At 42.2% G+C, this 24,513-nt stretch overlaps 1 protein-coding gene across 1 annotated transcript in view; it reads right to left on the reverse strand.

Annotated features, from left to right (window-relative positions):
• Positions 1-24,137, reverse strand: part of SMAD3 (SMAD family member 3) — a 348,680-nt gene extending 324,543 nt beyond the window's left edge. The window contains exon 1 of the mRNA XM_085644602.1: positions 22,955-24,137. Within this exon, the coding sequence (XP_085500728.1) occupies positions 22,955-23,175 (221 nt within the window). The 5' untranslated portion in view covers positions 23,176-24,137. The remainder of the gene's footprint in view (positions 1-22,954) is intronic.
• Positions 24,138-24,513: the final 376 nt, after the last annotated feature.

The raw sequence follows: 24,513 nt of genomic DNA on the forward strand, positions 1-24,513 counted from the left end.
TCCATAAGGTGCTGGGGGAATTCCGTGTAGATGCGGATCGCTGGGCTTCATTACCTTTGACGCTGCTTGGAAGAGCCACACTCTTCAAAATGATAATCTTACCGAAATTTTTATATGTCCTGCAGAACACTTATCACTCTATCCCAGAAGAGGTGTTCACTAAAATCGATGACATCCTTAGAAAATTCCTATGGGGAGGGAAACCCCCTAGGGTGGCCGTGGGGAAGCTACAATGCAATCAATACAGCGGCGGCATTTCTCTGCCGGATCTCCGGGCATACTACTGGGCATCCCATCTGATAGTGGTCAATGAATGGGCATTTGGAGATAGGGAGCACCCCGCATATGCGCTTGAGCACACGCAGTTCCTTAAAAGGACATATACTCATTATGTGTATGGAGGTGCTGGAATTGCAAAGTTACTGCCGGCCACTCAAATTGTGATACTGGCGTGGAAAAAGGCGGAGAGGCGAATGAAGTGGGATGGCAGGGTGTCCAAAGAAACCCCGCTCTGGGTGGGAACACGGCTCAAGGAATTTGCCAAACTGCAAGGTTTTCAGAAATGGGATTTGGTTGGCATATCTCAGCTCAAAGATATAATCTATCGTAAGGAGCTAATGACATTTTCACGCCTCCAGAGTGAGTATGATATGAAGAAGACACAATATTTCAAATATCTGCAATTGAGGCATGCTTGGCGGGCACAATCAATCGACATGGAGGGCCTCCCAGAGTATGCCCCACTAGAAGGAAGGCTCCTGATGGAGGAAATTGGGGGGAAAGCTGTGTCCTGGACTTATAAGACCATCATGAATAACACGTCGGACCCCCTGCGAAAACTGAGTGCGCGCTGGGAGGCGGACTTGGGAGACATGGACGACCTAGACTGGGAGATGGCTTTGATGCATCCAAGGGAAGTAGCTATTAGATCTAGATTGCGCTTGATTCAACTCAAATATTTACACAGGATATACTATGACAGAGCTCGACTGCACAGGATAGGCAGATCGGAATCCCCCACCTGTCTGAAGTGTAAGATCATGGACGGTACCTTCTTTCACACAGTCTGGGGGTGCACACAGGTACAGTTGTATTGGGGTGCCCTGTTGAAGGAGCTGGAACTTGTATTGAAAGACTCCATACCCCTAGACCCTAAGTTTATCTTGCTGGGTATACCTACGGAGGTTGATCTCCCCAAAGTGAAGTTGTTATTGCTCCAGTTGGGTTTGGTGGTAGCTAAGAGAGACTTGGCAAGGGCCTGGGGTGCTGCGATCAACCCAACGATAGAAGATTGGCGGAAAGGTATGGACATGTACATGCAGGGGGAGAAAACGACTTACACGGCGAGGGGGTGCCCAAAAAAATTCTGGAAAATATGGAAGCCGTGGCTACACTATTATGGTCTTGCACTCACGGACTCGCAGTAGGAGGGGGAGGGGATACCGGGGAGGGAGATGGTGCAGGAATGAAGATCTCGTTGACAGTAACTACTTGAAGTCATTGATACCTTATGTGCTATTATTGCCGAATTCCACTATGCCTGTGTTGAAAACAGAAATAAGATGTTTTGAATATTTGATGTGGTTTTGTACTGTACCGAAGAAAATGCAAATAAATACATTTCCCCCCCGCCTCCCCACCCCCCCCCCCCCCCCAAAAAAGTCAAACCATTCTGCATATGCCCATTTCTCTCTCAGACTGTAATGGGATGTTGGTTTTTCTAATGGATTTCACGTTCTGTGAAGACAGTTTCTTGTACAGGTAGCATTTTGGCTAATTGCTTTTAGTTTATGTATTTGTTTAGCTTATTGCTCTCTATCACGTTTGTGTATGTGTATTTCATAGGCATGCCTTTTCATATTGGCATGGATCGCTTGAAGCTCAAACATTTTAACATTGGGAATGATGAACTCCTTGATTTCTACCTGGATGGAAATGTGCAGGAATGGCAGAATACATGAAGCGCTAAAACTGAAGGGATGGTTCCATCAGTATGAACTGCTTTTAAATGTATTTGAAATTTAACTATTATGCATTATATCATTAACAATTTTTTATGCCAAATCATAAAACCTAAAGTCCTTTTTTAACCACAGAAAGGGCAACTTACACAATGGTAGACACAATACACTTTTCTATATTTTATTACTATATTTTATATTCTAGTTGATACTATTTTATGTCATCTCTGCTGTGTAGGAAACTGTTAATATGTAAAATCTTTGCTCTATTAAACTGCTAAATAAATAAATGAGAATTTAACATTCAAACTGTACATAATGATTTATTACGGTCACTTAGATCCGCAAATTCCTCAGAAAACTCTAAGCTTCAAATTTGAACCTTTCAGAAGCACATTCTACATATGAAGACTGCCAAGGCTCAAAATCCTGTTCCCTTTCAAAGACAGCTGAAGAGAAATAGCTGAATCTTCAACAGCTTCCGTAAAAGAGGATTTGCTGATCTGGAAAAACCCGATACACAAATGGACTGCAATACTGAACTTCATTTGCCTATTAATAATTATTGAGATTAGGATAATTGGACGAGGCACACTGAATGACAAGAGGTCTTTACACGCAGTACTCAGATCAGCTGCTTTTGTACTTTAATTACAATAGGAAACATATTAGATCAGGTGTTGCAAACAGTAGAGGCAGAGATTAAAAATGGAGTCTATTAGTCTTGCAGATGTATTTTAAGAGGTACATTTCTTTATGAAATATAAAGGTTTAAAGATATGTGTTTCCGGATGCAATGCCGCCATCTGGGATTAGGTATAAGATGGTCTTATTTACAGTCTTTTTTGGCTTTTGTGATTTCCATTTTGCATTACATCCTTTAACGATACTAATACAGCACCTTCAAAGAACCTTCCAACAATTAAAAACACTTGAACCAGAACCTACTAGTCCAAAAATAACCCTCTCACTGAACAATCCTCCTTTTTAATTGCTGCTCCTGCGGAGACAAGTACCTTTTTATGTATATTTAATAAACAAGTATGATTTGTTAAATGAGAGATGGTTATGAAGTATGAGTTTAAAGGCAGGAGAATGATTGTGGTATAAGCCTAAGCTTCTAATTTATGGAAGCAAAGGATTTTTGTGTGGCAGTTATTTAACTTTTATTAATTTGATAACTCATAGGATTGGTTGTTTTTAAATTAAGAACTTTTTTTTAAAAGCAGGAAAGTATATACCTGTAGGGTATTATATTTGCCTAGTTTAACTTGTGCTAAATGTGTTGCGGGAATACATTGTTTTCAAATATAACGGCCACTTCGGTTTAGCGGCTTGTGGAGTTGGCTCGAGGCGGAAAGTCTATTCCAATTGATGCGGGCACAGGAGAACACTGCTACTCACTAGCGTCTAGTCAGAGATGCATGAGCTTGGCATGGCACCCATGTGGCGCTAGCCCTCAGTGAAGACGCGAGCCAAGTGGACTGTAAGGTGGAAGCCCGCGGTGAGGAGCCTAAGCTAGTAGACCACTGAAACAGCGGATCACGCATGGGCAACATGCTGAATCATGCCTGGGCACCGCGAGTAGTAGAAACAAACGATGCTCCTCTCGTGAGATGAGCAGCCATTTTGAATTTGTTTAGTTCCGATAATAATTAGTTTGCAAAGGCGGTTAAACTGTCAAACAGGTATCGTTTGGCAGAGGAATACAGTTTGAGGTTGTGTGAGGAGAGATAAGGTTAGTTTGGAAGTTATTTTAAATTGAGGATATTTTGGTGACCCTATGAAGAAGTAAATTGATTTTTTTGTGTAGAAATATTGTTTTTTTCTGCAGCTTCTCGGAGAGATGGAAGATGAGCAAGACAGCGGTTTCACTGTGACTGGCAATATAGTTAATGAGAAGGCTGTTAAGAAGGTTGTTCAATATAAAATGAGAATGTAGGTGAAGGAGACTGTGGAAGGCATCTGCAAAGTAGGAAGAGAAGTTGAGTTAGGGGAGGAATTCTGTACACGGTCTGAAGGACAGGGAGGAAGTGGTGATGTTGGAAGAAATAGAGCAAAAAAGACTAGTCATGTTGAGGACATTGAAATGTCAAAACGAGACAAGGATGGCTTTCATGCCATTTCAAAGAAAGGTGGCCTTAGCTGCACAAAAAGATAGTGTCTACCTAGCAGCACAAGTAGAAAGGATGCCCTTGGCGGCACACAAGAGGCAGCGGATTTAGAAGGGGAAATTAACACTTCTGGCATGATTATTGAAAAATATATGGATGAATAAGTATTAGATTTACAACAAGAGAATGAATTAACTGATGAGTTTGAAGATATAGAAGTGGTGTGTTTTTTCAATACAATTAGAGATCCTTTGGGAGGAGACACGTTCACACCCTTGAATATAAATCATCCTAGAAGTGATGATTGGTGGACTATGGATCACATAGGTATAAATATAAAGGCATGGATTCGCAAACCCTTCTATAGGGAAGCGCGAAGGGTGATGAGAGCTGAGTTCTCAAGGCCAATAATGGTAGAAAAGGTGTGCGCCACTCCGAATTTGGACCCAGAACTCATTGTTTATTTGTTTTGCTTAAGTAGGGACCCAAAGAAGGATCCTTAAAGATTTGCCAAGGTAAAGTCTTGGACATTATGGGTCCCTTAGCCAGGATACTAAATATGGCTGAGGAGGTGTACGCTAATAAGGAGCCAGAAGATTTGAAGTTACTAAGAGGATGGAGCCAGAAGGCTGTGGTCCTTCTAGGGAATGCAAATGCCGGTTTGTTGCAAGAAAGGAAGAGAGTGATTCTCATGAAAATAAGTCCTAAACTGGGTGACCTGGGGCAGAAAGAGGACAGCTGCAGAATCGAGGACAAAGTGAGTAAGGGGACTTTTTATTGGTTCTTTCCCAAAAAGAGTAGGGGGACATTTAAAACTTTTCAAAAAAGAAGGGGAGAAATTAACTCGGGATCCTAGGGTGTTAGACACGATACAAGGGTATGCAATAGAATTTGTGGGTTATCCTCAACAGGAAAGAAAACAAAGAGATAAGAATGTCAAAGGAACAAGAGGAAATTGTAGATAAAGAGATAGAGTCCTTTATTCAGAAGGGTGCGATAGGGCATATAGAAGAGTCACAAAATGCATTGTGAGCAACATATTTTTGGTAGAGAAGACGGACAATAGATGGCATACAGTCATAAATCTCAGAGCTGAGAAAAAGTTTACTATACAGTCATTTCAAAATGGAAAGAAAGCATTGTTTGAGACACTTATTGGTGGAGAAGGATTGGCTAGTGAAATTGGATCTAAAGGATGCTTATTTCACTATTCAAATGGAGAAGGAGTCAGAAATATTTGCAGTTCCGATGGAAGAAGAATCTATATCAATTTCAGAGTCTACCTTTCGGCCTAACCTCGGCACCTTAGTGTTTCACGAACGTGATGAAGGTGGTCGTTTCTTTTTTCTGTCAGAAGGGAATACGCATGATAATTTACTTAGACAACATTCTCATGTTGTCACAGGACCAGGAAGAGCTAAAAAAAGGAGTTGATGTAGGTAGTAAGGAAGTTGAAAGACTTGGGATTCTTACTGAACGAAGAGAAATCTGTTTTGGTACAGTCACAGAGAATGGAGTTCTTGGGTATCCAAGTAGATATGGTACAGTGTGTTTTGCGGTTACCAGAGAAGAAGAAAAAAAATTATAAAGAAGGTGACCATCAGAATTTGAAATGAGTTTTTAACGTTGAGAGAATTGGCAAGGATAATAGGGTTGCTGTCTTCTTCAATGTCGGCCATTTTTCCAAGTCCCCTTTATTATCGAGCATTGCAGAGGCTGAAAGGGGAAGCGTTTGTAGTAAGACAGAATTTCTTGGAGTGTAGAAGCAAAGGTAGACCTGCTATGGTGGATGAACAATATGGAGGCCTGGAATGGGCATGCTATTTTTGGAAGTGCACCGTATATTGTCTTAGAGACAGATGCAAGTTTGTGTGGATGGGGAGCACGTTTAGGACAAGTAGAAACAGGTGGAGTTTGGACAAGGGAGGAGAAGTTAGGGCATATAAACTGCTTGGAATGGACAGGTTTGTATGCATTAAAGAGCTTCAAGAAAGAACATAAAGGACAGTCTGTGTTAGTGAGGATGAACAGTGTGTAAGTGGTGACTTATGTCAACAGATTGGTGGGTATGAGATCCCAAGGTTTGGCGGATTTGGTAAAGAATTTCTGGAATTTTTGCTTGGAACACAGGATAGTAGTGAAGGCAGAGTACCTACTGGAAGAATACATTTAACCGCAGTTGGGAATTCAAGAACTTTTTAATCCAAGCAGTAAGGGCTTCAAAGGAACGCAGAAAGTAAGGAACATCCTTAAGCTCAGAGCAAGGTACTGAACCTTCCTTTTTTAATGTATCTGGAGATCAAACTGTTTTAAGAGACTTTCAAGTAAGGCTACAGAGTTGCTGGAAGAATCTGGGCTCCAGGAACTCGAAGTAGGCATAGAGGGATTTGGGCTAGTTGGTACATGGAAAGGAGTTTGGCTCCTGTGGAGGCTTCTGTAGTTAAGATGATTATTTTTTTAGTAGAGAAATTCGAGGAAGTGTTACGATACCGGACAATTAATTGCTATAGGTCAGCGATTTCAGCAAGTCATGCACATGTAGATGACAGAACAGCAGGCAGAAATGATATGGTATGAAGGGTTCTAAAGAGTAGGAGGTTGAAAATGCCTCCTGAGGCAAGCTACAGTGTGTTGTGGGATGGGAATCACTGTTTTTGACATGGCCAGCAAATAAATGCCTATATTGAAGAGACTTTCCGAACAAATGACAACTTTATTATGTTTAGTGTCATGCAGGAGTTTTAGATGTGAAAGCGTTAGAGATAAGTAAGAAAGTAATGGGCCCAGATTGGGTGTATTTTGAGATCTGGAAGAGGACAAAAACAATATCAGATGAAAAATGTTAACGAAACTTTGTGGAGGAGCAGTTGTATGTAGTGGATTGTATGATGGAGTATGAGAGCAGAGCTTTGGAAGCATGGGGAACAAATCAGTTATTGATATCTTATGTTAAACCTTATGGTGGGGTGAGTACAACAACGATTGCAAGATGGGTGAAATATGTTATGAGGGAAAGTGGTATTGATATAGACAAATTTAAAATTGCATTCTTTACTAGGAGTAAGCTGCATGAATAAACACTCCCACTCATGTAGCTTCAATTTAAGCTGTTTTCACTTAAAAGGAGGATACTCGTGACAAGCAGAAGTAAATTTTCTGAAACAGTGAGTGATGACAAAGGAAAATATTGACAAATAGCCCCATGTTATAGGTCAAAGAATGCAATGACACAAGAATCTTCAATTAGCCGATGTGGTCAGCAAGAAGCTAATGGCAACATGAACTTCTTTGTTGAAGAAATGTCTGCACACACACGGAGCACACATCATTATCATAACATAGACTTCTTGCCTGTAGTGTTTTAGAAAAGGGCATAAAGTGTAGTTATTACAGTAAGGTTTATGCAACAAACACAATCCTGAAGGAGGCTATTGCAATATCCTACAAGGAACACAGATAGCCAAGAGGAAAGGCTGCAGCACTTATTGCGGAATCTGGTAGTTGGTGGGATGGGGAAATTCTACGCATATATATTATGACAGACCTAAAGGCGGGTAACTGGGTGCTCAAATTCCAAGGAACGCTAATGTCTGAGAGGATGATGTGGAGTCAGAGGTGGGAATAAATTGGTTTGTTCATCGCACTTGATTTCAGATATGTATAGAAATAAATGTTCTTACAAGTTAAATAACACACAGGAGCAAGGCAACACAACTTAATGAGAAACATTTAACAGTTCTGCATACAGGAGCACATAAGGTTTGATTTGTTACAATGGTACTACTGATCCTGTGTGGTTATGGCAACGCAAGGAATTGGCATCTGAAAACTGCTTACAGTAAAGTCTATGTAAAATTGCTTCTATTGGTTGGGAATAAACTGTTCTTTAGTAGAAGCGTATCCAGGAGATATTTGCCCAAAACTAACTTTACTGAGTTATGTAATGTCAGCTTGCCTAAAATGATAAAGAGTTTGTTACATAATTGACCTCTATGAAAGGCACAAGTAAAATAGTGTTTAATTGCTGCGAGCAGGAGAAGGCTCAAGTGAAAAGAGAAATGCTACATGTAAAGTTAGCTAAGTTAGCAGTGTAGAGATGCAAAACATCCAACCAAGTTGTGCATGATTTTAACGTGCCCCCTCGTGAAGATTAAGCTAAGCAACAAAAAAAAAGGGAAGATGTTGGTCAGAAGAAGCTGGTTACAAATAGATGGGAGCAACCTGGCAGGGTGGGAGAAGACATCCGCCATTCAACCCAAGAACCTTCAAATTCTGCGTCATTTCTAGAATGCTAAAGTAAATACAAAAATACTTGATGCTTCAGACGACAGGTCTGTCAGGTGCCTTACAAATTGTCATGCTTAGCGACATTCATCAAATGTGCTGTGCAGTTTTCAAGTGCTTGAACACCTTACTGGGTCCAAAAGTCAATACAGCTAGTTTTCCTCAAAATTAAGAAAGATAACCAGTCATTAACTCTGAAAACATTAACTCTGAAAACACAAAACTAACACACTATATATAAACAGTTAAAATACCAATTTAAAGGTTGACCGTTTTATACAAGGCAGCATATTTTGTATCAGCCTATCTATGATAAAGACCTTACTTCATATTCCCATTATTGAAAATACACCAATTTCCACACAAGAGAGTTAGGTCAGGAGCTCTTTACAAAGAACGTCTCAGTAAGTGGAAAAAGAGAGAGGGAAAGGTGTTGATTAAGTATTGTAGAGATAAACCGAGGAAACCAATACCAATCTAAATAAAACCACTATGAGAGAAAAATATTTTATATTTGTGATCATATTTTCTTTTTTTTACATTTGGGCAGGACCACTGAAGCTGGATTGATGGTCAATACATTACCTGCAATCACAGAGGGCAGCCAAAAGAAAGAAGCCACAGAAAACGTGGTTGAGTTTACGTCCTGCAGCCCCAAGATGGGAAAAACATATAGCCTTCCTGCAATGAAACATTTCATCATCTGCAGTTGAGTGGATTTGGGCAAGTATCTGGCTGTGTCACCAGAAAGGTAGGGTATCCAGAACCATAGTGTGAAAGAAAAGATAATTGGAGGGAAGCGTGATGAACAGGTCGGTGCTCCCTTCATACTTGTAACCTGGATTTTTAACTAAGTGCGTTTCTTCGACAAATGTATGTACCCTGACTCATGCTTATTCAGGGGAAACACTAGGATGTCACAGTGACCGATTTCTTATTAGAGATTTTTTTTTGTATACAATTACATACCAAAGATTAATTTCAGCTGCTGAAAGAACAAGTTTAAAAACCATGGTAAAGCGGTTCTATTATAACAATTTCTGTGTTACGGTTTTTATTGCCTGTAAATATAGGAGCCAAATTTGGCAAATGTTTTGCATCCTTCTTGGGGGAGGAAGGATAGCAAGCCTACACAAAGCATGCCCATAGTTAGTGACAGATGGTGTGTAGGAAGAAAGGGTATTTTGTTTTTTACAATACACCCACACAGAACAGAAATTAATTAGGACCCTTTATGTGCTTCATTCTAAAAAACAGTGTACTGTTACATCCAAATCTAATACATGCAATTGCACTCAATCTAAAACAAAGATTGGGGAATAAGATCCAATTTCGATTTAATTCAAGCACTACTTGCTCCTATTTATTTAATAAAGTATTTCATGCAGAATAATGGCAATGTAGCGCAACAGTAATACAATTGTCTAATAAATTAAGAAATGAAAATTAATGGTTGCTTAGTCCATTAAACCTTGTTAATTGTGCTTGTTATGATAGGCAGGTTTACATTATTAAGCCAATATTTATTTTATGAAAAAAGTCCATTTTAAATTGGATCCCTGATGTGACCATACTGTGTGCTATGAGTTTCTTAATTTGTTTTTTGTTTCTTGCATTTACTACCCATTACACTTAATAACTATACACAATGTGATTCTTTTGTTCTTGAAAATAATTGAACAACATTGAAATATCTTTGCAGTGTTTGAAATCAGCATAACCGTTATGTGAAAATTTTTAGAGCTACAGTAGGGTTACAGGACTTGATACTTTAGGGCTGTTCACCTTATAATCACGGATTAGTTAGCCAAAGGAGACCAACTGTTACAGAAATTCCCTTTGACCACACAATAGAAGAAATGTAAGCAGGTTCCTGAGCTCCAAGATGCAGGATTGGTAGATCAATTCGACAATCTCCATAAGGGAGACTTTATTACCTACCATGAGGATCTTAAAACTGCCCCATTACATATTTTGGTAAAGGTGACACTCGATTGGGATGCCCCTATCTTACTTGACAGAACACAATTTACTTGACGAAGATTGTGAGACATCACTAGGTTTCTAAGTTGGAGAAATGGGCTCTTTGCCATAACATGAGTGTATAGGTTGGCATATTTTATTTCTTATATGGAGTACACGATCTTGCTCCATCTTTCCACGATCCAAAACACATCTTGTAACCTGTTCCTACCCCCAACCCTTTACTTTAAAATCAACATACTTCTATAGCACCTCAGTGAGCATAAGTATGAGAGAACTTTGAAAAATAAGGTGAAAGGTTAATATCTTGAAGCTATGGACTATCGGCAGTTAAGAAAATGTATGTATGATCCTTGTAACAAAAGAACAAAGATGTGTGTTCCTGACTGATAAACTACATTTCATTGCACAGGAAGGCACTTTGGCCCCATCCAGCACACTTATGTGAAATCTTAATTAGGTCTTTGATGAATGCTATGAAAGTAAACAATGTATGACTGCTGTTCCCTTAGCACCATGCAGGAGAATCCACGCAAATTACAGCAGGGGTACCTCCTGGCCCATGCAGGCAGGCAGTGATCCTACAAATGTGATTACCCAAAGGTCTCTTGTAATATCTAGCTTTCTTTAATTTGTCCGCCTCAAATTATTCTGGGTATGTACTTTAGCATTCTTCGAGTCCGTTTGCAGTTGTTTCTTCTCTGTTCTTGTTCCCCAGAAGAGATTAGGAAACTAACAGAATATTTCGATTAAATGTCAGCACTATTTTCACAGGGGTCATTCCTTTTCCTATGCATATTTGCATCCCAGCAGCATATAGTACTGCCTTTCCACTTTGCTTGAATATCACCATATTATGACACATGATCAAAGCTAGGTACCTCTCTGTAATGATATCAGTAACTTATTTTTTCAAAGAAGGACGTTTTAAACTCTGCTTAATTTGTAAAGTGAATTGCATGCATTGCGGTCTAAAATTGATAAACAAAATGCTAAAGAAATTGCTCAGGTTTTATAGTGATTAAGGGATGCCAAAATACTTCAATAGTACATAAAAATAGTTTTGAGGATTACATGGTTAGATTGCAACCAAAAGTTGTCATACTTCGCAGTTCAAATTAGAGAGGCCTAAATCAAGATCAGGATATTCCTCTGGTGCAAGAGGCCACAATAAAATGATAAGAAAACTATCCCGGTGTCATAACCAATGACGCTACTCTTTCTTGCAGGTGATGATGCATTTCCAAAATATATTTGGTTTGGGGATCGCTGTGACTATATTCCTGTATCACACAACTCCACTCTGCCTGTTCCTCGCCATCTTGTCCAGCTGGCTTTTGCTTTTCTTTAACATTCACTCGTCTTAAAAAAAAAAGTGTCACATATTGAACTGTCATTCCCCAATTCATCCACAACCTCTTCACTAAAGCTGGTTTGCTCATTAGCTGGCTTACTTCTTAAGACTCGTAAGCACCATGCACTGCCACTCGCACTTCGCATAAACCCAGGATACCTGAAGACTGAGCTTCTACTAACATTCCAAATCACCTACCTCAGATTTAGACATAGATTTTGTACAGTCTGAATTTTGGTTAGGGCTACTTACCGTCTCCTTCCGTATTAACTGAAACAACCCTTTATTCCCACACAAGTAAAGCAGAAAGGAGAGGGACCATCCACTCTGCTGAAATGCCACGCCATTCACTAGCACTCTTTCAGCTCTGTAAGAGGAAGACAACCATAGGTTCCTTCTTCTCCAGCTCCAGTAGAAACTCACAGGTAAGCATCGGACAAGAGCGTAAAAGCCCTTTTTAAGTCCACTAGCAATGGGTGGAATACAACCCATGTCTTGAAGTGGATTCCTTTTACAGCACTAAACAGGGATTTAGCTGGCACACACTTTTTGTTCTTTGTCCAGCAAAGAAAATACCCAAGTCCTGCGAGATTGCTAGACTTTTCCAAGCTCTTTCAGTGGTTTTTGGTGCTAAAGTTGAAACATTCCTAGATGATCCATCTTATTCAGCAAACTTTTCATTAAGGAGCGCTGCTCTCTTCTGCACTTTTGCAGTTCGTTTATTTCTCATTGCTGCCACTCGTCCAAGGCAATTTAGATCCCAGGGTTTTATAATTTCCATTTTTGGGCTATTATAAATCATTTCTTGGTGGCCCTTACATCAAGGATGGTCTCATGGATTTGCTCCCCTTAGATACTGAAACTTTGACTCCACATCAGTCTCCTGAAATTATGCACAACTTTTGTACTTTGAATTCTGAAATTCTGTAATCAAAAATGGTGATTTACACTAAACCATGTCCATGTCTTTAAAATATATGTAATGGGTTCTGTGCTCTTGTTTGTGTACTCTTACTGATATGATCCTGGACATAACTTGTATCTGGCAGCAACTGTACTGTGTATTAATGTGAAATTTAAATAACTCTACAATTGTCTGCGTTATACATAAAAATAATTATATTTCACTAAATAAACCAGTACACATATCTTAATTTAAGCACAAGAATATGCCCATTGATTCAAGTTTCTCTAAAAACTGAATTATTTTCATCTAATGGCAGCATTATTGCCTGAATCTTACTGACCGATCTAAAAATAAAAAACAATACATTTAATGAAAATATTTTCATAAAAAATAGCTTTTCATCAAAAATGTTCAGGCTGATCAAAACTTACACTGCTTGGGCAGCACTCAAAGAAGAATAATCACACCATGACTCAATGCTGCGCAAAATTACCCATTTGCAATTTTCGGTTTCCTCGATGCATCTCAATATATGCAAGTTGATAAAGTGTCATGAGTTTCTCCAGGATAGCATTTTGGGGATATAAAAATAAATAATGAGTAGTGATGGGTGGAGTTACCCGTCAGAAACTCATGATGGCAGGGTGAGTGGCAACCACTCCTGGAGAAAAAAGGGTAAGTAGGAAACCCCAAATCGTCAAGTGTGCCAATTGCTACCTGCAAGTTAATTTGGGAAGGAGCTATCTGGGAAGCTGTAAAACGATCTTGTAAGAACTGCAGCAACAACGGTAAGCCTTCTGGAGTGGGGTTGGATGAAGGCAGGGCTCTGGACAGTTATGAGTTAGCTGCCTCCATTATGCTCCACAAACTAGGAGATAAGAGTGACAGGAGAGGTGTGATGCTAGAGTGGGAGTAAAGAACTGCTTTCAGACTTACCTTCTGTTAGACACATGCTTCTTTGACCCTTGTGTGTGCTTAAAGAAGCTTTGTATGGTTTTGTCTGATGACTCGCTATGACAATAGCGAAACTCAGAGGTCCTATGGCTCAGGCTGCTGAATGCATGACTATATAAATCCAACTGGTCCACAGACTGAATAGTCTGGTGATTCCTTTTTATAAGACAAATTCTGTGACGGCCCGTAGGTTAGAATTAACTATCTAAACAATTGTAATGTTTCTTAGTAAATGATTAAATCCTCTTGGTCTCCAGTTGCCTCCAGAGACATACAGTTGAGTGGAATTTTGGTTGGTATGAATACTCTAATACTCAGGGTTTTTAACAGCATATGCCTTAAAAGTGCTCTCATGACAGATATACCAACCTCGCCAGTATGAACAAGGACCTTAATCTATTCTTGGCCAATTATTTTCGCTCTCTCTTTCAAAAACTTCCTCTAAAACTCACCAGTCTGTGCTCCATACCAATTCAGAGAGCATCCCACATCATAACATATTCCAGATGCTGAGCAGTTCGTGGTAACCAAGAAAACTAAGACCTCATCCATTTTCATAAGCTACTGTATTTTCAACCACCACATGCCTGAGAACCAGTTGATGGCTACACAAATTAGAGGTTTCCGAGTCATAGCACAGATATGGGACCAGTTGTTCACCTCATTCCTTGGAATATATTTGCATATTTCTACCACCACAAGTCGGTACAATGGATCAAGCACGATGTAGAGACTGATTTTTATGCTAACTGGGGCAAACTAAGTCGAATAGAGCCATGTCCACAAAAGCCTTTCTTGTAGGGGAAAGACTGGGAAATATCCTCTGTCCCAGCAGATTCGTTTAATGCATATACCTCTCCCACTTACTTCAAGCCTGGTGATCATGCTTTCTTGCACATGGAAAAAATGATTTATACTTACAATAATGGTGACCTCTCCACCAGCAACAAAATGATTTATCATTGTCTATGTCATTGATATATTGTCATTTGATGCTAAGCAAATTTATTTAGTAAATTCCTAATGCCCATGTCACTTATTTCAGAAATAGACTTAAATCTATGAAAAGGTTGAAAGAAATGGCTGAAATGAGATGCTTATTTTGTTGCAATAGCACAGACAAAGCCAGACAATGGGATTATTATAAATTCTGGCATTTAAAGGGTAGTTATTTAAAAGTTTTGAGAAGCTTGCCACATGACACAGCATTTATGAAATGAAATGTCTGCTATTTATATGGCCCCGTTTCCCAGGGACCTGTCGCGGTTACCACAGTGTTGCTGTACTCTAGAGTTTACCTATAGCCGGAATTCTGTCAGGGTTTTTAGTCGTATGCCTTTCTCTAAAAACCCATGTATATGTGGAGTGGGTAATGTGATCAGTAGTACTGGGTTTCTCTATGGTGGAGTATCACTGGGGTGGGCCTGGGTTATGTGGCTTTTCTAAATACTCTGTGTGTGGTCAATGGCCCAAATCTACGACACAGACTAATGTGCAGAAATTGTGTTTTTCTTACTTTACCACAGATTTTCGCTCACTTGCTAAGTTTTTTTTACATCTTTTAAAATTTCCAGGCAAAAAGAAAACTGTCAAAATATGAGAAATGACAGACAAAGGAGGAGCAGCCACAGTGGCAGCTATTACCTTAAACTAGCAACACTATAGCATTGACTGGGGTACTGAATTTGCATTTTTAAGCAATGGGCACCTTTAGCAGCAAAGCCAGGGTGATATGGACCCTAAAGCAAACAAGAAACAAAATGGGCAACCTGCCCTTTGGTTATATTGCATAATGGGGGTCCTCAGACACCTTAGTCCCAGTATCACTGCTCAGCTTGCACTAATGACAGCTATATATCCCTTGGCAAATACATAGTAAGTCTTAGAAGGGAAGCTACCAACTCCATCAGCCTCCCAGTAACTTCTATTCCCTATAATGAAATGCAGCAGTACGTGTGCGCTGTAAGGTGTACAAAATTGAAAAGTAGGCCTGATGAAAGTTTTCTGCGGAGGGGGAAGAGTGAGGGAGACAGAGACCTTGACATCAAGACTCAAATTTTAGCTTAGCGAGATGTGTGCGAGGGTGACAGAAAGCCTTTACATTTCAACAAGCTGTGTTAAGGAATTCTGAAAATAAATACATTAAGTGCAGTTTGAGGTACTTTTCTCATTTCGGACTTTGGCCTAAGAACATTAGGTTCCACTACTGCTTCAGCTGAATTTACCTCGGTCTCCACTTAAACATAAAACATTACCCGTACATCTGGGCTGCCTATACTCATATGCTCAGTCTTTATGAACGTCATAGACTGCAGAGCGCAGTTTGTGGTGCTGTTAGTGTGTGTAAACAGAATTATCTGTATTAAAGATAAGTGGGTGGATGATCCTGCAGTGATAAACACACAGGCTGGGGACTTACAATCTTATCCAGCACTAATGGCTTCAGAGGCTCTTACATTTTTTAAACCCCTTTACATAGGGGCTATAAATTACATTCTACAACCAAACTCACTCCTAAATATGACACTAATATCACATAGAATGCACACTGATATCTCAGCAGCGGTGACCCTTTTCACGAAAGGCTGGGATCTAATAGATTTAAGCACAAGCAATCAATAATACCTGAGCCCTATGCTTTTATGTCCTACACAGAATTGGGAAACAAGGTATTGCTCCGCAGCAGACAGTAACAGAATGACATCTTGTATATATTCCTCATTGGCTTTATATGTAGGATGAGCTTAATCCAGGCACTATGTAAATACCACAACAGATGGTAAAATAGAAGAAGGTGACAGGTGGTTGCTACTCCTGCCTTATAGTTGTGAAGCAAACCATTAAGGGTTCTTCACTACACACTTTCAATTAGCTGCTAGAAAGTGCTGGCGGCAATCAAATGTATGGTCAATCTGACAGTATGTAAAAGGATGAAGGGTTGAAAAATGACTGAAGTCTAGCAGTCCATTTAATCTTATTGTATTTTATTGCTTGTCTGTTTCCGCCATCTCGAGCAGCATTGTGTCCTCATTTCTGAAAATTGTCCTAAGTAGTGATGAGATCGACTGAATTTTATCTGTGCCTTGAATGTTTCCAATTTCCAGCAGGCGCTGGATTCTCAAAAATACACAACCCACTGTATAAAATATGAACCACCTATGGTGTGGCCTTCATCAAACCCCTGCCCACTATTCAATTAGAACCTGGCCCAGCAGAAGATCACTGATAAGGTGAATCCCAGTCTGCTCTGATAAGATGAACACCCAATCTCGCTGAACCTGGGGAACACAGTACAAAAAATATATATTTTCTACAATTAACAATACCTTAAAAGTTCCAGAGCAATGCTCTGTCTAACGTCACTCATGTCTGAATGGTGACGAGACTGAGATGTTGCTTTACCGTCCTGCAAAGCACCCTGCTTTTCGGTGGCCAGACCTAAATCATTGAGCCTTCCCACACCTAGGGCCTCATGTAGGTAGCGAAATACCGGTCGGTAACGGGCCAATTTCGGTAAATATTCCGTTACCGACCGGTATTCAGACAAGTGAGATGTAGGAGACCAAAAACCACTTTTCGGTAAATATGAGGCGGTAAATACCGATTCATATATACCGAATACATAATTAACGAATCGGTAAATATGAAGTGGTAAATATGAAGTGGTAAAAAGTTAAAATGACATGTAGGAGCACTCGGTAATTAAGAAATCCAAGAAAATCGGTAAATAAGAGTCGGTAATTAACACGGATTGAAAGCAGGTGGTAACCAACAACAGTGCAGCTAAGCAATCCCAAAATGCAACAGCGTGGACACCCTGGCAGCTATGTACGTCATTGCAATGCGCCTACGTCTAGAGGCAGCAGGACTGAGGGTTTGGCGACGGAAGGAACGCATCCACAGACAGCGCATCACACTATTCCAGCTGACTGATGCAGAGATACATGAGAGGGACAGGCTACACCCCGAAACCATCATGGACTCAATCAGGGACCCGCACCCACTCCTGGACCAGCCAATGAGAAGGGCGCACGCCATACCCCCACATGTGCAGGTGCTCTGCAGCCCACATCTGCTGGCATCCGGCATTTCTCAGGTGGTGACAGCTGCGGTGGGTGGTGTATCCCAGAGTTGCCTGTCCCGTTCCTTCAGGAATTACTTCCCCCATTATATTGGCTGCATTGATGGGACACACATCCCACTCTGTCCACCAGCTGACACAGAGCACATCTACAGGATCAGGAAGTCCACCCACTCCATCAATGTGCATACCGAATGGAATGATATTGTGAATGGTCCCGTGGGTGGCAGAACCAAAAGGTGCGCGTATGCTATTTACAACGAGGTCTGCAAGTTGCCGCACAGTGATGCGGCTTCCAGACTGAGAGCTATTGACCAAGCAAACATGGAGAAGGCCTAAGCCGTTATAGATATTAGCTCTAGCACTCTCACTTCTAGGATTCAAACATGAGACAATAGGCACATGCAAGTACACGGCGCATGCAATGTACAAGCCCCGATTTTGGCGTGCGTCCTACGAGGTATCCCAGTGCCTGTGATTACACCTTCTTTCACTGTGCTTGCAAACGGTATTCATTTAATAATGATTAATGAAGTTTGCTGCGGGATGTGAGTGGTAATCCCGTACATCACTGTCTCGCATGAAGTTGTCTGCTGCAATACTGTTCTTTTTCCACCCCCGCATGGGCGGCGGGATGTTTCCATCTGGCCTTCGATTCCAACCTTGAAAGCAGAGTCCAACAAGTTGAGCAGAATAGAGCGCCATTGTCCCACAAAGAGGTGCCTTTGACTTTCTCTCGTTAAAATATTTGTCCTTCACGTTGCTACTACGCGCACTGAGGAACAGGCGCCTCTGAATACTGACCTCCCCCTGCATTTCGGCTCTTTGATCCAAAGTATTATCAATGCCTCGTCCACGACCGGCCTGGCTCAATTTTTTCTAACATGTGGGGCTCGGGTCTCGTGACCTCTTTCCAAACAATTTGTGGTGTAATTCCGGCATTTGTTCATTCACTGTTCTCGAGCATCTTTGGAGGTGTTCCGCTGCTTCTGGCGCTGGTGGCAGGTGTGCTGCTTTTACTTTTCATACTACGGAATGGCTGCTCCTTCTGTGCCACACGAGCACCTGTCCCGTCTGCATCTTCTTCGTGATAGGATGCTTGACTTCTATGGTACTTTGCCATTGGCGACTTTGAGCCTGGCTTATGGATTATCCTTCAGGTATTCCTACTTCACCTGCGTACAACCTGTATTGCACTGCCTGGATTGTCCCTTTGAATGGCCTCTGGATTTGTGCTTGACCAACATGGTGTCTCCGGTGCCGGATTTCGATCGACTGATGAGGCCCTTAGTGTCTCACGAGTTGTCCTGTTCTGGTGTCCGGATCATGGCGTGTGGAGCGGCGCATGGTATCCTGGGTAATTGGGACATCTCAGCGGCAGCCTACGACTTCTTGTCCATGAGCTATTTGGAGGAACATTCCGGGTGCCCTCTGATTGTGCTAGAGGCTCCGTTGGTTGGAGAACACGTATGTTCCTTTTCTTTACTCAATTGGATGGCTGAGACTTTTAGTGGCCCTGAAAACGATTGCTTGTTGGAAGCCGTGGCCACATATGCTGCCTATACATTCATGGATTAACTGGATTGTCGTCCATTGCGCCTGTGCTACTGGACAGCACCCTGGCGCAACATTTATTTCTTTTAGTTCTCGTTATTCTCTTCCTGATGGTCTGCTTGAGTTTTTTACTATACTTGCATTGTGTTTTTGGAATTGTATGCTGCAATTAATTGGACTGTAGGACTTTGGCGCTGCATTGGTTACGCCCTGTTCTGCTCTGACGAAAATGAACTCTGCGTTCTCTCTTTTCTTGCCTATTACATATTGCTTCGCTCAAGGGGGCGTGTAGTGAGTTCTCCCTGAATACGTACATGCATTGTTCAGTTGGCATTACCACGTTGAAGGTTATGTAGCCATATTTGTGTCTTTGCACACGACACTGCGTTTACATGTTCTTTCTTGAATAAACTGCTGACTCGAGACTTCCTTCAGACGAGTGCATTCTGTTGTTCCCATCCCAAGCTCTGCGCAGCGACCTTGGTCTGTACATGCTGTGACACACAGTCTGGAATTTTACACAATGCATGTTTTCCACTCTAGGTTGTTCGACCCACGATTTAGCCATGGCACACGCGCAGCTGCACATACCTGACAGTTGGTGCTTTTCATATCTCAGACGTCATGTTTATTATTCAGACCGAAGACGAGCCTTCCTGCGAGGAGACTCCTGATGCTCCTGTGATGTGATTTCACTAAGCTGATCTTTGAGGTATGGGGTCCCCTATTCAAGCCTGAGAGACCTTCTATAATGACATGATTGTGATATTGGCTACTTAGTTAAGGGAAGGTGGTAGTGTCCTCGGTATTTTCCGATTCGCTAAATCCCACCTCGGTATTTACCGATTCGGTGGATACCACCTCGGTATTTACCGATTCGGTGGATACCACCTCGGTATTTACCGATTCGGTGACTTCCGATTCGTATTTACCGAATGTTACCGAATCGGTAACTGTTACCGAATTTTTACCTACATATAACTTACCGGTTCTAATTTACCGATTCGGTACGGCTCGGTATTTATGAACCGGTAAAATTTATTTACCTACATGAGGCCCCAAGCACGAAATTTGAGTGTGTGCTTCTGACAGTGACCTCTCAGTCCTACCCAAAATAAATGCTGCTGATAAACTGGCCTCATCCTGCTTTTTTTCCACCTCCTAGAAAACCTCACTAGCGTTGCAGGGGTTATGTCCTGCTGAGACTACTCACAAGGATCTCCAACCTTTTCTGTACTGAGAGCCACTTATGTGCAATGAAACGCATTATGAACTACTAATATTATTAGTGTTGTAAAATCTCCATTTTTTTTTTTACCACCGAACAAAAGCTTTCTAATGTAATAAGCTGGGCTGCACACAGGTGAGCTACTCATGGTAGTTGGAGAGCTACAATAGCTCATGGGCTACTAGTTGGAGATCAGTCACTACTTTAATGGCATCTATAGGGACTCCTTAAGAAATCTCACTGCAAGTAATGCAGAATCAAGCTACTGGACTGATATTTAGTGTGAAATAGCAAGATTACATCATAACGGCACTAATACCCTGTCCCTGGCTATGAATGAATGAGAATTCACAATTCAAAATCCTCTTCCTTGTCCATGGGGTGTTCCTCACCGTTCTAACCTTATAAACTTGTGGCACTCTACTGCAGTTGATATCCCAACCCATAAATACAAGCTGAGGAGACAGAGCACTATTACCCACAACTATCTCACACAGTGCTACCAAGGCAATTGGTTTGACTACTTGGCCACCTTGCCTCCATTTGAAGCTAGGTACGAATACTGTACGCTCACCTCCAGATTGCCTTCAACAGGGCCAAGTCTATGTGCAGCCTAGATAACTACTACAGGATTCCACAGCAACTGAATCAAGAGGCACAAATATCTGGTCTTGGGCGGCATGTACACTGCCCTGGTTGAGTACCGCATTGTGAACTGAGAATTATTAGCCTTGAGAGTGTTAGCAAGATCTAGATTGGAACTAAGAAGAAACATTTAGGTAGGGCCATACTAGAATCAGGTATCTAGAAACATAGTTTTGCATTACTACATTTATAAGGCTCATGTAACGCATTAATAACGTAAATTATGTTTTGTAGGTCAGTGATGAAGCACGTTTCTTCGTTACAAACGGTATTCTAAAGATTCTAATTGGGTCTTTGTAAATCACTTAAAAGTATCATAATCAATTACATTCAGATTAATTTCAAAGTAAAACATGGTAAAGCAGCCGTCCTTATTCATGTACCAAAAGTAGACAAACACTTCTAGGGCTGGGCACTGGGTAAACAAGCAGCTGGTCCATCTGGGAGCCGGCGCAAAGGCGATTCCCAGCTGCATCACATTCTTTACAAAAACACACAATAAAATCGAAAACACCACCAAAATTCAACAACTGGCCCCAAACACGTGAAGTTAGTGTATAGCACGGTCACTTATGTTCTTGTTTTCACTTCGTTAATCACACTAAATATGTAGCTATGCGTAGGAGCTGGGTGACTTGCGACCTTTCGCAGACATCACACATCAGATGTCACTGCTCGCGCTAGTACTAATGTTTAGCAAGTCGGGGAAAGGCGAGCTGGTGGTGGCTGTGCCCCACTTGGCATGCCTGTCTGAGGCAACAGATGCTGCTTTGTGTCACTGAGGACCCATTAATCGCACTGGCTTTCCAGAAGGCAGTGGAGTCTGAGGCGCTGACTGTTTTACATTAACCTTGGCCTTTCTTTGATAAAGAAGGAATGCAATATGTTTTTTTCGTTTCGTTTAGGCTTAAAATTCAATAAACATGCCACGAAACCTGCGATCATTACGCACGAAAAAAATACTTGGCTGCATTTGCACAGAGGATATACTTAACCTAATACTAAGAAACGGCGAATAAATACAATGTACTCCACATACATTTTTTTTTAATTCAAATTCAGCTTTGCAAAACAAAGGGAATAATTCACTATTTCTGCACTACTCGCAGCTACATTGTGGATGATAGTGGTCATATGTGCATGCAGGTTGTGTTGCAAATGAAAACGGGTCTCAAATCGGATTAAAAAAACAACTATACAGTGCAACAAGTTAGTGTGCTCTACTTCTGTTCGCAGAATAATGTCGAGATAACAAGCGAGAGAATGAATAAAGTGTTTCTATGGACAAAAGATGTGTTTTAGTTTGTGGGAACCGAAATATTTAAAAACGTATATCAAAACCTTACCAAAAAGTGAATTTCGAATTCATATACCGGAAACACGCCAAACATATACAAAACTAAAACAATCAACAAGTGTTTTCTTCATGTGGAAAAATATATATGCGATGTAGCGTTTGCACCAATTGTGTAAACTTCCTTTGGGAAAGAGCAACATGTACACCTAGAGGAACGTTATACAAGGCCCCTGTTCCCACCCGTGCTAGAGGAAGTGTACTCTCTACAATGGCTTCGTGCACCACCAGGAACAAGGTCCATCAGTCTCCATCAGGCGGCTGAGCCCCCAGTTCCCATCGGTGTCAGGGAATCCCCCGTTTTCCATCAGTGCCCTAGTCCATCCTGCTCGATGTACCTATGCGCCCTATATCTGGACAGGTGATGAAGGATAGTGACTATATTAGCTCCCATGGTTATTCTGGTGACTACCCCCCCCCCCCTCCCCTCTCCTTCTCCAATTGAGCATCTTTAAGAGGTTGGTGATGCCACCTTTAAGGCACTGCTGCACCCGAAAATGGTGATGCACTCGGTCCCACTGCTGATGCCCCTTACCTGGGGATGGTGATGCACTTGGTGTTTGGACTCTGGCTGGTAATGGCCCTCTCCAGTTCTTCAAGCTGTCCGGATTTCTTCAGTTTCTTCACCAGGCTCTTTACTGCCTTCTCACTCCACTTCTCCTCCTGTCCCCCTGGTACTCCCTGCTCGCCTCCCCCACCCTTCTTCCAACCAAGGAGCCTCTTCACTATAGGAGGGGTGAAGGGCAGGATGGACATCTTATCCCCAGGAAAACTGAGGTGTAATAGGGGTCGGCAAACTGTGAGAAGGCTGGGGGAAATCCGAAGGTGTATTCGACCTCTGAAGATCAAGTTGGGTCAGGACAATTAGTTTGAAACAGTAGTTATAGGGCCAGTTATTGGAAAGGCAAGTTGGGCATCGTACCCAAAGGTTGGGAGGGTGTACCCAAGATTGGCACTGAGTGGCTCTGATGGATAGCTCAGGTTGCGGGAAAAGGCGTAGGGTGAAACGTGACAGTTTGGCGAAGCTTCGTGGAAGAAGTTCTTGGAAAGCAGCTGCAGGGTCGAGAGCTATTGGAGAAGGAGAAATTATAGGAGGAACAATTCCGGGAGGAAGGAAGAATTTGGGCGGGGTAGCCCCGCTGTGCGACGGGAGGTGATTGGGGGCGGTCAGTATAGTAACTATTGGAAAGTGTGTATGGGGGGGGGGGCGCGATTTGGCAGAACTGGAAGAGGGCTAAAAGAATCTTTGACGTTAAGAGTTCTTCCGAGGGGGCGCCGAGTGTGATTAAGCCCTTGATGGTTGGCCTGCGAATCTGAAGGGTCCCGGCGGGCAGGGGTCTTTGAAAAGAAAGTCTCCAGCTCAGTTCCGGGTAGACAGCGAGGGACTGTTCGGGACAGTGAAGATGAAAGCAGGAGGCCGTTAAGAACGAGGAAAGTCAGCCACGGCTCCGTCTGTGTGAGTAGCTCTATCCTGCCGGATCCAGGTGGATCTTCCTGTCAGTCGCAGGCTTGGCACCTCCTGTAACCCAGCGCGCAGCCTGTCGGTCAGTGGTCAGTCTCCGCGCGCTCCCCTACGGTACCCTGTCAGCTCCCGGCTCGTTCCTTGCTCCCGCCCGCGTACCGCTTAGTCGCGCGCCCTCACACTGTGCACGCGCCGGCCTGTCAGCACGGTGCTCCCTCTAGCCCCTCTGCACCGGTCACTCGCTGCACGCGCAGCCCTTGGTCACGCCCCTCAGTCTCACAGTGGGCGCGCCACCTCCTGCGCTGCCTTAGCAGGCACGCGCTTCCCCCTCCTCGAAGCCAACTTCAACTCCAAGCACCAACTTCAGATGCAGATGACGTCAGTGGGAGTGGCTAGTTCCTGGGACAGTTAAGTCGTAAAACCTCACATTGAGCCCCTCGGCATCACGGGAGGCAAGAAAAGGAAACTCTGTTACCGCCCTTTCACTTGTTGTTGAAATCTTTGTTTTACAGTCATAACCTCATCAGCCTGCTGCCGAGGGGGATCCCCGAGCGTGAGACACAGGAGGCGTCAGAGTCGCCTTCCATCGTAGGATCCCCGAGGAGCCCTCAAGGGACCCGCCCACAACAGGC

This window comes from Triturus cristatus, chromosome 3_1 (assembly GCF_964204655.1).
Source record: "Triturus cristatus chromosome 3_1, aTriCri1.1, whole genome shotgun sequence".
Lineage (NCBI taxonomy): Eukaryota > Metazoa > Chordata > Amphibia > Caudata > Salamandridae > Triturus > Triturus cristatus.